The sequence below is a fragment of the Sapajus apella genome, unplaced genomic scaffold (genome assembly GCF_009761245.1).
Source record: "Sapajus apella isolate SASKATOON/1434 unplaced genomic scaffold, GSC_monkey_1.0 scaffold62, whole genome shotgun sequence".
Classification (NCBI taxonomy): domain Eukaryota; kingdom Metazoa; phylum Chordata; class Mammalia; order Primates; family Cebidae; genus Sapajus; species Sapajus apella.
This window is the reverse complement of record NW_022437002.1, coordinates 1,170,506-1,186,300: the sequence shown is the minus strand read 5'-3', so window position 1 is coordinate 1,186,300 and position 15,795 is coordinate 1,170,506. Positions and strand designations below refer to the sequence as shown.

The window sequence follows — 15,795 nt, the reverse complement described above, 5'->3', positions numbered from 1 at the left end:
TTTCCCTAGGCTGTATAATAATCAGTAGGAACATTAGCCTGATGATTAAAACAATTTTTTTAAGTTAAATGCTTTTAAATGGGCACTTGCAATAAAAGATAAATCAGATATGGTAATGGCTTCTTTTGCAAAAGCCATGTGTAAACAGCACATCAAGATGACAAGTCAAGCAGTAGAAGCCCATTCTTCAGCCAAAAAAGGAAACAAATGAGGACAGAAGAACAAAAATTACTGAAAAGAGAAACATCCCCTGGTTCCCACCCCCAAAAGCTTGATAAATAATAGTTTTATATAGTTTCAGTGGCAAACTCAGGCCACTTAGAAGTTTAAAAAAGGACAACAGAATCACAAACACTCAAGGTGGGGATAAACTAACAACAGAGTAACCATGGGCTAGCAAAAGGTGATGTTAAATTTCACCGTTCCTCTAGTGTTTTTTGTTTTTTTTTTGAGACCGAGTCTTGCTTTCTCATGCAGGCTGGAGTGCAGTGGCACAATCTCAGCTTACTACAATTCCCGCCTCCCAGGTTCAAGAGATTCTCCTGCCTTAGCCTCCCAAGTAGCTGGGATTACAAGCACACGCCACTACACTCAGCTAATTTTTGTATTTTTAGTAGAGATGGAGTTTCACCATGTTGGTCAGGCTGGTCTTGAATTCCTGATCTTGTGATCTGCCTGCCTGGGACTCCCAAAGTGCTGGGATTACAGGCGTGAGCCTAGTGTGTCATTCTTTATCATGCAACACATTTCTATTCATTCTAATTTTTCTCTATTGGATGTACCCTTCGTCTTTTTTTTTTTTTTTTAAAGGTTGTGTGCTATTAGTCTCTAACTTGAAATATATCCTTATAGTGCTCACTAGCTTCTCCATGAAACTCAAAGTCATTTTCACAGTCTATTGCTATTCTCTGGTATGCAAAGATTACATTTGTATAAAATCTGGATGAAGGGGCTTATTCTGGAAGATGTAGGCCTTTACTAGAGTTGATAAAATTGCTTATGATAGGAAAATAATTCCACAATGCAGCCTCTCCAAAGAACAGCAAATGAAATTAGTCAATGATAATTATCCATCAAACATTGTTTTTATAATTTCCTAAACAGTGCTGTTATTAGATTATCCCCAGAATAGGTGAATGTAAAAGCAAACAGCCTCAAAATCCATGCCGGATGCAAAATTTTAACTATTAGGTAATAGAAAATTTTGCCTTTACACTGCACTCACCAGCAAGGACTCCAAAGATCAAATGAGTGTTCTCAAATCTGAATAGATCTACAGAAGTCAAAGTGCTTGGGCAAATATCACAGGTTATACTAAGCAAGTCTAAGAGACCATAAGTCTTTGGTGATCAGTTTTATTTCATTACACTATGAAGGGTAGGGGTGGAGGGATGAAGATAAAGGAGCTAAGGCCAGCACAAAAACTCTGAACAGTTAGAATGGAACAAAATTAAATTTGTTTGGCAGGATTTCACAGAAGTCTCAGTTCTAAAAATTGATTAAAGTCATAATAAGCATTAAAAAAAAATTGTATCTAGAAAACAGTTACCTTTAGGCTGGGCGCAGAGGCTCATGCCTGTAATCTCAGCATTTTGGGAGGCTGAGGTGGGCGGATCACTTCAGGTCAGGGGTTTGATACCAGCTTGGGCAACATGGTGAAACCCCATCTCTACTAAAAACACAAAATTAGCCAGGCGTGGTGGCAGGTGCCTGTAATCCCAGCTACTCAGGAGACTGAGGCACAAGAATAACTTGAACTTGGGAGGTGGAGGTTGTCGTGAGCCGAGATTACGCCACTGCATTCCAGCCTCAGTGACAGAGTGAGACACTGTCTCAAAAACGAAACAAAACAAAAAACCCAAGAAATAGTTACCTTGATTCTACAGAACCAATGCAACAGACAAAAATTATTATAGAAAACTATTATTGAATATTAACTAGCTATTTTTATCTTTTTGAAAAATCATTTAATAGTGAACATGGCTTTCTATGTTAGCATTTTTAACAAACTCATAAAAGAAACACTGCTTTGGAGAAATACTACCAAGTTATTTTACTTAGATCACAAGGTACATGCTTTGAGCTAGTAAACAGACCACTCTAAAATGTGAAGCGTTAGTTTTAAATAATCACCTGGATAATACAATAAAATCTAGAGCTGTGAGAGTTAAGAGAAGCTGTGAGAGTTAAGGTAAGGTGAAGTAAGAGATAAAAGTGATATACCTTCTGTTGACTGACTTCATATCACAGAAGTAAGCTCTCCTTACACCCACACAATTCTTCACTCTTCAATAAGATTAGAGTAGCAATACTGGAGAGTTAATAACTACGAATTTGTACAGTGCTTTTAAAAAGCCCATAAAAAACAAATTCATCATACTAAAATGTTTCTAACAGATGTGACAACTACATCTTTGTAGTGACTAATTAAATTGGTTAGAAAAAAATTACTTTTAAAACCTGGCATAATCAAATTAGTTCAAAGCTGATTTAAAACAATATTCTGAGAACTGAATGCACACTAGTAGGTTGTCTCTGCCTTAGGACTAAGCAACAGACAATCAACTATTGGACCACAAAGAGTGAGTGTAAGGAAAAACAAGAGAAAGTCTAGCTGATAGCTGTCTCTTGCTGATCAGCTGAGACAGAGGCTCATTTTAATTTTTTTAGTAGTAGATCTATGACAGCATTATTGACTTCTACTTCCTTAATGATCAGTAGCAATCAGAATCACATTTGCAATAAATAAGATTTATTCATAAGTTTACACATTAACAGAGCAAATAATGTAAGAAAAATATCAAAGAAAATGTCCCAAAGGAACTAAAGATTTCTTAGGCTTAAATATCATGCTAAATTGTTAATGAATAATTAATTTATTCAGCCAAGTATCAGAGCGAAAGGATCCTGGACAAGGGAATTGAAAGAAACATGTGCTTAAGGATTTATTAGAAAGCACCTCGCCAAAACCAGGCTCAATGGCTCACAACCTGTAATTCTAGCACTTTCGGAGTCTGAGGAGGGTGGATCGCCTGAGCTCAGGAGTTCAAGACCTGCCTGGGCAACATGGTGAAACCCCATCTCTTAGCCACAGACCTGTGGTCCCAGCAATGTGGGAGGCTGAGGTGGGAGGACTGCTTGAGGCCAGAAATTCGAGGCTTCAGTGAGCTGTGATTGAGTCACTGCACTCCAGCCTGGGTGACAGAGCAAGACCCTGTTTCAAAAAAAGAAAAAAGGGGGCTGAGCAGAGCGCCTCATGACTGTAATCCCAGCACTCTGGGAGGCTGAGGTGGGCAGGTCACTTGAGGTCCAGAGTTCAAGACCAGCTTGGCTAAAATGGTGAAACCCTGTCTTTACTAAAAATACAAAAATTAGCCGAGCATGGTGGTTTGTGCCTGTAATCCCAGCTACTTGGGGGACTGAGGCAGGAGAATCGCTTGAACCAGGGACATGGAGGTTGTAGTGAGCTGGGATCATGCCACTGTACTTTGGCCTAGGCCACAGAGTAAGACCCCTCTCAAAAAAAAAAAAAAAAAAAAGAATAAAAGAAAGAAAACACCTCCCCAAGCGAACTACAGATCAAGGAATTCTTCAGAATACAACCATGTCACATAGGGAACAAAGACACTTCAAAAGAAATGTTGATTTATTTTATTCTGACTTATTGGTAAATACTGCCCAAATAGGCTGTGAATTGGGAAATTTTCCTCCGAGAAATCTACTTTTTTTCTTTCTTTTTGTTTTTTTTAGATGGAGTTTTGCTCTTGTCACCCAGGCTGGATACAATGGCACTATCTTGGCTAACTGCAACCTCTGCCACCCAGGTTCAAGCAATTCTCCTGCCTCAGCCTCCCAAGTAACTGGAACTACAGGCCCATGCAATCACGCCTGGCTAATTTTTTGTATTTTTAGTAGAGATGGGGTTTCCCCATGTTGACCAGGCTGGTCTTGAACTCCTGACATCAGGTGATCCTCCTGCCTCAGGCTCCCAAAGTGCTGGTATTACAGGAATGAGCCACCTTGCCTGGCCACTAATTATTACTTTCAAAATAGATTTCTTGCTGGTCGAGGTGGCTCTTGCCTGTAATCCCAGCACTTTGGAAGGTTGAGGCAGGAGGATCACCTGAGGTCTGGAGTTTGAGACCAGACTGGTCAACATGGGGAAACCCCATCTCTATCAAAAATACAAAAATTAGCCTGGCACGGTGGTGCATGCCTGTAATCCCAGCTACTTGGGAGGCTGAGGCAGGAAAATTGCTTGAACTCAGGAGGCTGAGGGTGCAGTGAGCGGAGATCAGGTCACTGGACTCCAGCCTAGGTGACAGAGCAAGACTATCTCTTTTTTTTTTTTTATTTTTTGAGATTTTCTCAAAAAATAAATAAAAATACAAAAACTAGCCAGGTGTGGTGGCACATGCCTGTGATCCCAGCTACTTGGGAGGCTGAGGCAGGTAAATCACTTGAACCTGGGAGGTGGAGGTTGCTATGAGTAGAGATCACGTGACTGCTCTCCAGCCTGGGTGACAAAGCAAGACTCCGTCTCAAAAAAGCAACAACAACAACAATAACAAAAAACAAAAAGGGAAAAGTAACTAGAAAGAAGGTCCCTTCTAAATAAAATGTTTTATTAGATACCCAATTTTAAATTTATACTAGTGCTTAAAACACTAAAGTATACCAAAAACTCAGAGTAAAAATCATTTTACTGGCTGGGGGAGGTGGTTCATGCCTGTAATCCCAGCACTTTGGGAGGCCAAGGCAGGTGGATCACCTGAGGTCAGGAGTTCAAGACCAGACTGCCCAACATGGTGAAACCCTGTCTCTACTAAAAATACAAAAACTTAGCCAAGCATGATGGTGGGCACCTGCAATCCCAGCTACTCTGAAGGCTGAGGCAGGAGAATTGCTTTAATCTAGGAGGCAGAGGTTGCAGTGAGCCAAGATCACGCCATTGCACTCCAGCCTGGGCAACAAGAGCGAAACTTCGTCTCAAAAAAAAAAATTGTGGCTGGGCGTGATGGCTCATGTCTGTAATCCAAGCCCATTGGAGGCCAAGGCGGGCAGATCACTTGAGGTCAGGAGTTCAAGACCAGCCTGATTAACTTGGTGAAACCCCATCTTAAAAAAAAAAAAATCGTTTTACTTTCTTTACCATGTTCATTACATATCCTTAAAACTTGGCTAAAGAGAAGATGAACTTGGGAATTGTGGTTTCTTTATTCCTCAGGGGGAATAAAGAAAGTGGCTCATACCTGTAATCCCAACACTTTGGGAGGCTGAGGAGGGTGGTTCACCTGAGCGATCCTTAGGGGGAAATGGAGGCGGATACTTAAAATACATACCAAATGAAAAGGATCTCTAGCACCATCACTGAATATAAGATCACAGTTAACACAATGCAATTTGGAGAACTGTCAGAAATGGGGTGCTGTGGTGGTTACGGTACATATTTTATTTTTATTATTATGATTTTCATAGAGACAGGGTCTTGCTCTTGCTCAGGGTGGAGTGTAGTGGCATGATTATAGCACAGTGCAACCTCAAACTCCTGGGTTCAAATGATTTTCTTACCTCAGGCTCCCGTGTAGCTGGGACTACAGGCATGCCATCATGCCTGGCTAATGTTTTTTTTTGGCAGCGATGGTTCTTGAACTCCAGGACCTAAGTGATCCTCCTGGTCTCAAGTGATCCTCCTGCCTCAGCTTCCCAAAATGCTGGAATAATAGGCATGAACCACCATGCCCAGCAGTACATATTTTAGATTACAGTTCAGGTGTACCTTGACTGTTTGATAAATAGAAATGAATGTCTCATCTTTTGTTTTCCATTTCTAATAATAAATAAGTCAAAAAATACTTTGACATTGAATGAAGATGCTAAGATTCCAACTACAACTCTCCAAAACAGTATAAAGGCAGCAAATGTAATTAACAACTTTTCTGGTCTATATCAGGGGTCTGCAAACTATAACTAGCAGGCCAAATCTCACCCTCTCCATTTTTTTTTTTTTTTTTTTTGGCTCACTGCAAAATCTGCCTCCCAGGTTCAGGTGATTCTCTTGCCTCAGTCTCCTGAATAGCTGGAATTATAGGTGTGTGCCACCACATCTGGCTAATTTTTCTATTTTTATTTTAATATTAATTTTTAACAATTTGATTAAACTGGAAGTTAATAATTTTTGTATCTTTAGTAGAGATGGTGTTTCATCATGTTTGCCAAGCTGGTCTCAAACTCCTGACCTTAAATGATCTTCCACCTTGGTCTCCCAAAGTGTTGGGATTACAGGTGTAAGCCACTGCACCCAGCCACCCTCTCCTTATTTTTGTATGGCTATGAGCTAAGAATGGTTTTGTATTTTAAAATGGTTAGGAAATTAATAGAATAATATTTAGTGGTACGTAAGATTATATGAAATTTAAATTTCAGTGTCCATAAAGTTTGATTGGAACATGATCACATTCATTCATTTTATGTGTTACCTATGCTACTTTCACTCTATAATGGCAAACCTGAGTGGTTGTGACAGACCATATAGCCTACAAAGCCTAAAATATTTATTATTTGGCACTTTACAGAAAAACTTTCTACTCCTGATGCTCTAAATATATCAAAGCCCATAAGGGTTTGATATAGTTGATGTTTCTATATCATGTAAAACACAAGAAAAAAAGTGTCAAATTGCTCTCTGCAATGTATTTTAGAAAACATAATTGTTCCCTTTATGATATCACACTCATCCAAGATGAGTTTTTTTATACAGATGTGTACCTTATTCTTAATAATATGTTCTAGAGTGAGAATAGCTGATTATTACCTGTGGTAAATGCATAAGAGCTTTTCTTTCTTTTTCTTTTTTTTTTTTTTTTGAGATGGGGTCTTGCCATGTTGCCCAGGCTGGACTGGAGTGCCTGGGCTCAAGTGATCTTCCTGCCTCAGCCTCCCGAGTAGCTGGGACTACAGGTTTGTGCCACCAGGGCCGGCTGGATAAGACCTTTTAATTGAAGCAAGTTACAAGACATTAACAATGGAAACTGACACCTACCATAGGGGTATACTAGTTTCCTTGAATAAACCAGGGACCATACTACAGGATTAACAAGAGAGGCAGTGGCTTCTGGGCTGGATATGGGCTTTCTGGGTTACCTGCATATACTGATTGGGCATATGGTGATCAGTTTGGCACAAATTTATTTGCCAATACAAGAGATTCTATGTGAAAAGTTGCCATCCGTGATTAATCATTTAATTCAGTTTAACACATATTATTTACTATATACAAGACAGCATGGTAGCTGGAACACAAAGGTAATAGATTGGCAAAATCAAGGCCTATTTTTATTTTAAATTTTTCCTTAGGCCGGGCGCGGTGGCTCACGCCTGTAATCCCAGCACTTTGGGAGGCCAAGGTGGGTGGATCACGAGGTCAAGAGATCGAGACCATCCTGGTCAACATGGTGAAACCCCATCTCTACTAAAAATACAAAAAAAAATTAGCTGGGCATGGTGGCACGTGCCTGTAGTCCTGGCTACTCAGGAGGCTGAGGCAGGAGAATTGCCTGAACCCAGAAGGCGGAGGTTGCGGTGAGCCAAGATCGCGCCATTGCACTCCAGCCTGGAAAACAAGAAAAACACCCTCTAAAAAAAAAAAAAAAAAAAAAAAAAAAAAAATTTTCTTTTTTTTTTTATTTTGGGATGGAGTCTCTGTCACCAGGCGGGAATGCAGTGGCTTGACCTCGGCTCACTGCAATCTCCGCCTCCCAGGTTCAAGCGATTCTTTCTTTTTTTTTTTTGAGACGGAGTTTCGCTCTTGTTACCCAGGCTGGAGTGCAATGGTGCGATCTCGGCTCACCGCAACCTCCGCCTCCTGGGTTCAGGCAATTCTCCTGCCTCAACCTCCTGAGTAGCTGGGATTACAGGCACGTGCTACCATGCCCAGCTAATGTCTTGTATTTTTAGTAGAGACGGGGTTTCACCATGTTGACCAGGATGGTCTTGATCTCTTGACCTCGTGATCCACCCGCCCCGGCCTCCCAAAGTGCTGGGATTACAGGCTTGAGTCACCGCGCCCGGCTTAAGCAATTCTTGTTGTACCTCAGCCTCCTGAGTAGTTGGGACTACAGGCGCGCACCACCATGCCCAGCTAATTTTTGTATTTTTAGTACAGATGAGGTTTCACCATGTTGAGCAGAATGGTTTTGATCTCTTGACCTCCTGATCCACCTGCCTCAGCCTCCCAAAGCGCTGGGATTACAGGCATTAGCCACCACGCCCAGTCTATTTTAAATTTTTTTAGAAACAGGGTCACGCTGTGTCACCCGGGCTGGAGAGCAGTGATGTGATCATGACTGACTGCAGCCTTGAGTTTCTGGCTTAAGCAATCGTCCTGCCTCAACTTCCTCAGTAGCTGGGACTACAGGAATGAGCCACCGTGCCTGGTCTAAAGAGCCTCTTACCTTTGAGAATCTAACAGTTTTGAGGAAAAAGGCACAAGTAAAAGAGATGTATTAACAACAAGACTGCAAGACTGGCCTCCAAATCTCTAAATGATATTGTAGAGAAGAGTCAAGCACCAGAAGAGAGAGGAGTTGAATTAGGATCCTAATCAATCCCTAGAATTTGGATAATGCTGACTCTTTGCATCCTTGTAAAATATAATAGAGTGCTTTGCTGGTGGGTGACGAATAAAATGAATGAATAAAATGACTGGTGGCCATGTTATCCCCTTAAATCTTTTTATATGTGTTTTACTGAGATGGGATCTTACAAATATGAAGACTTTTCTTTAAAGAGGTGGTAGATAAGAAAACGAGAGGCTCACCTGCCTTTGTTGATTTTGAGACAAAAAAAGATAGTTGGAACACTGTTTTCCCCTACGTTTTAGTCTTTCAAATCTCAGATTTATTCTATTATTTATCCAAAACAGGATTCTGACTATGTTAAAGGGGAAGACACTGCTGCCTTCTCGGATTTCTTTCTTTTTTTTTTTTCAGACAAAGTCTTGCTCTGTCTTCTAGGCTGGAGTGCGGTGGCGCCATCTCAGCTCACTACAACCTCCACCTCCTGGGTACAAGTTATTCTCCCAGCTCAGCCTCCCGAGTAGTTGGGATTACAGATGCCTGACACCACGCCCGGCTTTTCTGAGATGGAATCTTGCCATGTCGCCCAGGCTGGAGTGCAATGGTGCAATCTCGGCTCACTGCAACCTCCGCCTCCCAGGTTCAAGTGATTCTCCTGCTTCAGCCTCCTGAGTAGCTGGGATTACAGGTGCATCCCATCACTCCCGGCTAATTTTTTTTCATATTTTTAGTAGAGATGGAGTTTTACCATGTTAGCCATGCTGGTCTCAAACTCCTGACCTCATGTGATCTGCCCGCCTTGGCCTCCCAAAATGCTGGGATTACAGGTGTGAGCTACACCCGGCCTAGGATTTCAATCACAAAAGATTAAAAAATTCCTAAAGTGTATTTTCTCCATAATGTTATCTATACATTTAGTTAGAATATTATTAAAGTTATTTAGCTCTTAGCCTGCATTTCCAATCTGTGGGAATAAACTACTTTATCTTCGTCTTTCAAGTTCTAGGATGATAGGAATTTTGTTTACCAAATGGAATCCTCCATGAATTTATAATTATTGATCATAGCCACTGCTCTTCCTCTAGCCTAACTTTATATGGTTTTCTAATTCTAACACTATACCTTCTTAACCATTTCAGGTACACTTACATAGGTCTGCACCAATATGTCATATTCTGCTGCAGTAAAAGGAGACATTAAGTCATGGGGAGTAACAACAACAGAAATGAGAGTGGTCTATTAATACTATCCACCAAAGTATAGAGGAAGCAGATATGGTAATCCCACACGCCACACAAAACAGAATAAGAATAAGGAGTTGTCTCAGTTTTTAGTACCAACATATCAACATTACAAACAAGTTTAATCTGAGTATATGAAAAAAAGTGAAGTTTCTATGTATAATAAAAACAATATAATAGTCTTTTTCAAAGCTGTAGAGAATGCTACAGTTTGAGATTTTATAATTTCTGTGAAGAGGAATATAAGAGAAGGCAACCCTGTCGAAAAGTTTTATATGTCTTTACTATATTCAAAACCCTTGGGAAAAAAAAAAAAAAAGCAACAATGAGACCATGTCTCATATTAATGTTGCCCTTTCTGTTTTCCTTTGGTAAATACATGACCACTGGGTAAAGTACAAGTGTAAGTTTTGCTCCATAATACCTTCTTAAAATTAATTAAATTAATTCTCGAATGCCTCAAGTGTCCTATATGTTTATCTATAGGAAATATTACAGGCTTATTTATAAGAAGTATTACAGAATGAACCTAGGAAAGTAGGAGAAAGTGAATTGGCATATATCCAAATAAATTTCAGAGTAAAATTTACAATAATATTTAATAGAAATGTACTAGGTTCTAGGATGCTGACTGGAAATCTATTCCATGTATAATATCCAGTCTAATCTTTCTTTTTTTTTTGTTTTTTGTTTTTTGTTTTTTGAGGTAGAGTCTTGCTCTGTAGCCCAGGCTGGAATGCAGTAGCGCGATCTCAGCTCACTGCAACCTCCACCTCCTGGGTCCCGGTTCAAGCAATTCTCCTACCTCCGCCTCCCAAGTAGCTGGGATTACAGGCATGAGTCACCATGCCCAGCTAATGTTTGTATTTTTTAGTAGAGATGGGGTTTCACCATATTGGCCAGTCTGGTCTTGAATTCCTAACCTTGTGATCCGCCCACCTTGGCCTCCCAAAGTGCTGGGATTACTGGTGTGAGCCACCGTGCTTGGCCCCAGTCTAATCTTAATCAACAGAGTCAGTATTTTTCTCTTCAAAACTTTTAATGAAGATGTAAATAAGTAGAAAATTTGACCCATGCAAAATATTTCCTTCATATTCCAAGTGTTAGCATAAAAGAAAATGGCTGAAAGATAGGCCCAAAATACAGATGCTTGGTTTATTTTCAAGTATGATCCACTCTAATAATGCCATTTGGATAAGATGAATTTATTAAGAGAAGGATAAATTTGGAAAGACATCTTAGTAAAGTCATTGGTCAAATATCAATAAAGAGTAGATGGAAATAAACACAGCTATTTACTTACTTTCAAAATAAAAAGAAGATAATGTATGTTTGTGTGTTTTTAAATTTTCATCTTCCCAGCTCCCCAAAGACCAAGAATTGAATGACAACCAGGGTCTCTGGTTCCTGGAACTTATTACATCTTCATTCTCATGAGGTAGGTTTGGCTCCACGTTACTAGGTGGAAATCTGGGTGCCAAGTAGTTAAGTGAACCTCTCAGACTCACCCTAGAAATGAATAATGACAAAGCCAAGGCAAAAATCCAAAATATTATGATAGATCTGTATTGATATCTTTAGTCCAAATTATTTTTTATTTATCAACTTGCCATTAAGAAGCTGAATCAGGGTAACAGGTAACGCCAGTATCTATTAGGATCTGTCTCTGGTACTGAAAATGAAGGAAGGAAACCAAGACTATTTAGGCTTTAAAAAAAAAAAAAAAAAAGATGAAATCTCACTCTGTCACCCAGGCTGGAGTACAGTGGCGTGATCTCAGCTCACTGTAACCTCTGCCTCCCAGGTTCAAGTGATCCTCCTCCCTCAGCCTCCCAAATAGCTGGGATTACAGGTGTGCACAACCATGCCCAGCTAATTTTCGTATTTTTAGTAGAGATGGGGTTTCACCATGTTGCCCAGGCTGGTCTCGAACACCTGACCTCAGGTGATCCACCCGCCTAAGCCTCCCAAAGTGCTAGGATTACAGGTATGAGCCACCACACCCAGCCTATTTACACTTTATATTGCAAATATTGGCAACATTACCTTTAGGTAATACAAAGCTGGCATGCTCAATATTTTTCCTCTGATAACTGTGATGGGTATCTTTTGATCCTGCATTGGTCAGCTTTGTCCAATACAAGGGCTTGGCCATTCTCCTCTTAATCATTTTTACTTATTGATAGAAGAAATGGCCTCTCCTTTGTCAATAAAAATCTCCAAGGACTCTTGCTGCATTTCAGAAAACTAAAAAGTATCATTAACTTAGACTTTTAATGGATTTGGAATAACTCCAATACAAAGAGAAACAAAATTCAGGGTGAAGTTTACAATAATAATAAAAAGCTGTGCATAAGGATGAAAATTGGAAATTCAGGAATTATAATCTGAAACAGTTATAAAAGTATAAAATTCTGATTATTTCCTTTTAATTCCTTAAAAAAAGATTTAAAATAATCTAACCAATTCTATAGTTCCATTTGTTATTTCATTAAGGAAAGCTCTTGTATCTTTATTTCCTAGAGAGTACTTATGATTATTACTTTCTGTGGTAGAGAACAGTTTTGTAATATTTCAGGTCTCTCTTATTATGAGTGAATCAATAAATATGCTTATTTACAAAATGTATACTATAAATAGACATAGCCTGTGACATAAAAGATATATATATATATATATATATACAACTTTTAAATTTAAACCTGGTCCTTGCTTCTTTTTCCATTTCTTGGGAAAGACTATAATGAGAGTAGCAGTTTTCAGGAAATACCAGATAATTATTTCTACATGTCTCCAGAGATAAGAGAACAATACTGGTGGATGTTGAAGGACAAAAGATTCTTGTCTTTACTGTTCTTTTTATGCTCTAAGAGGCCATCATCTCAAAAACAAAAAGTCTTGTTGAGAAGTTTCATCAACTGAAGAGCATTGAGAAGTAAAATAAAGTATAATAATCTTAGTTTGATAACCCTATAAACTCAGATTTCAAAACAAATATTTGAGACATTAATCAAATCATCCATATTGGTACATTCAAGTGCCATAAAAAGCAAGCTACATGCAAAGTTTCATCAATATCGAGGTAAAAAAATAACAGGTTAGGCATGTGAATTGTGTCCTGAAGAGAGAAAGTGCTCACATTTACTTCAGTTAAATCTTATAAGTCAACATGCAAACAGAGGACACATACTTGTCACAACAGAACTTTAGATCACAAAGCCATTGATTAAAAACAACTGATTTCAACACAAGTGCAAGAACAAACAGGTCTGAAGTATATCAGGAAAACAAAGTATATCAATATATATTTTAAGCTTAGCAATAGCTAAATACTGCTGCTAGTTATATATCTAGTAAAGCCACAAAGAAGTAACACAGTATCTTAATTCAGAGAAGAATTTATGTACAGATCTTGAGTAAATCTGTATTCCAGGACTTTTAAAGATAGGTAGAGTAGTCTGAGAATTTCAGTCCTGCCTGGAGGCTAAGGGGCACCAGCACCATTTTCCTTAAACCATACCAACACTCTACGTGTGAAAAGATGGCATGTAATCTTTGAAGATCTCCTCTATATATCAGGCAGGATAAAGTTGGCTGTCCCTGTACAGCTCAGAATACTCATAAAAAGGCCACAGAAGTCAAAAGCCCTTTTCCAGAAAAGACTTTTATATACTGGTTTGATATCCTAAGAAAAGGAGTGGTTATGGATTTGTAGATTAAAACGTTATCATTTTAAGGCTTCTGAAAGGTTAGCAAGTTGAAATTTTTTCTTAAACTATGAAGCCCATGCCAAACAAATTACTATAGAGGATTAGGAAAATATTCCATCAAATATATCTAGAGAGTATCTTGGTTTGTGTGAGACATTGGATAGAAGGACATAATAATAGTAAACAGTAAACGTGCAAGATAAAAGAGTTAAAGCTTTTGGGAAGATTACCAACCTGCCATATGCTTAATTCTGATTTGTTTAAACTTATTAAACTTCAGTGCAGAAAAGCTGGCTTTCGGCAGTCCATTGCTACTCCTTTGTACCCCACAATACATACTCTACAAAGTGTAACATTTGACGGAAAAATGATCACAAGAGCTCCCCAAGGACAGTGAACTATCAAGATCAGAGGGCATCATACAGCAATAACACAGTTGAAGCCAAGGACAAACGTTCAATCAGTGGTCTTGACATTTCAGATGAGCACCCTGTTTTCTGATCACAGAAAGACCAACCACCAAATAGCCAATGCAAGGACCACAAGAAAAGACATCATGAAAGGAATACGAGGAGATGGAAAAGTACTAAAGTAGAGGTGGCACTTTTTGAGAGACTTGTGATCCTCAGGGATTGGAATAGAAACCTTGGGAAGAACTTCTTCATTTTCTTGCTGGGGCAAGGCGCTTTCAGTGGATCTTTCTTGCCTTTTAATTTTCTCTTCATCCTGTACTAACAGAGCACGTTCCTGTGTCTGCTTTCACGGTAGAAGATCAAGAAAGACAGAATAAGATGAACAAAATGACAGATGGAAAATGCTCAAAAATGATACTTGGGGATGTGCAAAGGATTTGGAAAGATCTAGACACTATTTTAGCTTTACTTTATTTTGGCAATTTATCTTGGCAAAGTTTCTGAGACATAGTAGGGTGCTCAATAGATACCTTTATGAGTGAATGAACATTAGAACTGAAAGTTCAAGGAATCACTGGTTTTCCCCTAGCTATATTATTTATTCTTCCTTTGAGGATATCCACATATTAATTTTAGGTCATTTTCTATTACCTTGGTGCTGCCAGTCACTAACCAGGCAATGCCAATAATGAAGCATTCTTCTTGCCATCATAAAAGTTACTTTTATTACAAATAGAATGGCAGAATATAAAAAGTAATCCTCATATCTCTTCGTAGGCTTTAAAAATGGCAACAGTTCATTCAGTATAGTAATTAGTTTTTGCTCAAGAAATAAAAATCTTAATCTTACACATTTTTAAAGACTGCAAAAGAAAAACAAGGTATAAAAGTTTATAATGTGCCTCCAAGGTTCACCAAAACAAATAAATAATAATGATACTTTTAAGGAAAGCCCCCCCCCGCAATTGTCCAATTGAGAAGCTTTTCTTCCTCCTGCAATTTCTGTACTCTGCTATCCATAGTCAAGACAGATGTTATCTATGAAAGGAAAAACTTGGCTCTAAGTTCTCTCAGTTGAGTTAGCCTTCTCTGATCAGTTTGGAAGTTCAACACTGGTTCTTTGCACACCCCTAAGTGATATGTATCAGGGAGAAAGTAGCCAGGGGACTGGTCAGCAAAAAAGAAACAAAGGAAAAGAAAAGATGCAAAATTACAATGATTTTTGAAAGAAAATAAAGGTGGAGAAGAAAGACAACATAAAAAGAATAGGGTATAATTAAATTCATTTTCTCTCTGAATACATATTTATATCTTCATGCAGCTTTTCAACCAGCCATGCGCCGAAATAAGCAATTGAAAGCTGCAAAAGCTGCAGCAGTGGAAGTGTTAAGTGTTAGGCCAAAAGGCTGTGGGTGTGAATTTACTAGTATAGCCAAAAGAAAAAAAGTATTCAGCAGCTGTTGTTCAGTTCTGGAGGGATTATCTGCTTAGTGCCATGACAAGAGCAAATTCTGATTGAGAAGCACAAGTCATAACAGCAGCTTTACCTCTGGCCCACCAACCTTTCTTTCCGAGGGAAGGATAGAAGTTTTCTTCACCTGGTCATACACAAATTATATAAAATTCAGTTGCCTTGCAATGCAACAACAATGCTGTCAAAGGTGGAAGAGGTATCCCCAGAGAACAGAAATATTATTTCAATTGTTAAGAAAAAAGTAAGATATGCTAGAAAGTAGAATTATCCAATATTAAAGGTCACCATAGTACAGTGCTTATTTATTACATTATTCAGTTAGTATACAGCTAAAATTGTTCAAGCACTCCCATAGATCTAGTTTAGTTTATAAAAAGTTAT

General features: G+C 38.8%; 1 protein-coding gene across 38 annotated transcripts in view; it reads right to left on the bottom strand.

The window, feature by feature from the left end:
- The window catches only part of EPB41 (erythrocyte membrane protein band 4.1), a 223,570-nt gene that overhangs the window by 40,206 nt on the left and 167,569 nt on the right, over positions 1 to 15,795 (bottom strand). For 5 of the 38 annotated variants that reach the window (XM_032246640.1, XM_032246641.1, XM_032246646.1 and 2 more), the window contains 2 exons: positions 15,488 to 15,538; positions 14,389 to 15,107 (listed from right to left, as the gene is read on the bottom strand). The exons of 24 other annotated variants lie outside the window; for them this stretch is intronic. In XM_032246640.1, coding sequence (XP_032102531.1) covers positions 14,979 to 15,107; positions 15,488 to 15,538 — 180 coding nt within the window. In that variant the 3' untranslated portion in view covers positions 14,389 to 14,978. Of the gene's footprint in view, positions 1 to 13,830; positions 14,281 to 14,388; positions 15,108 to 15,487; positions 15,539 to 15,795 lie in introns of those variants that run through there. 9 more of the 38 variants (XM_032246650.1, XM_032246634.1, XM_032246642.1 and 6 more) reach the window with 6 other exon arrangements.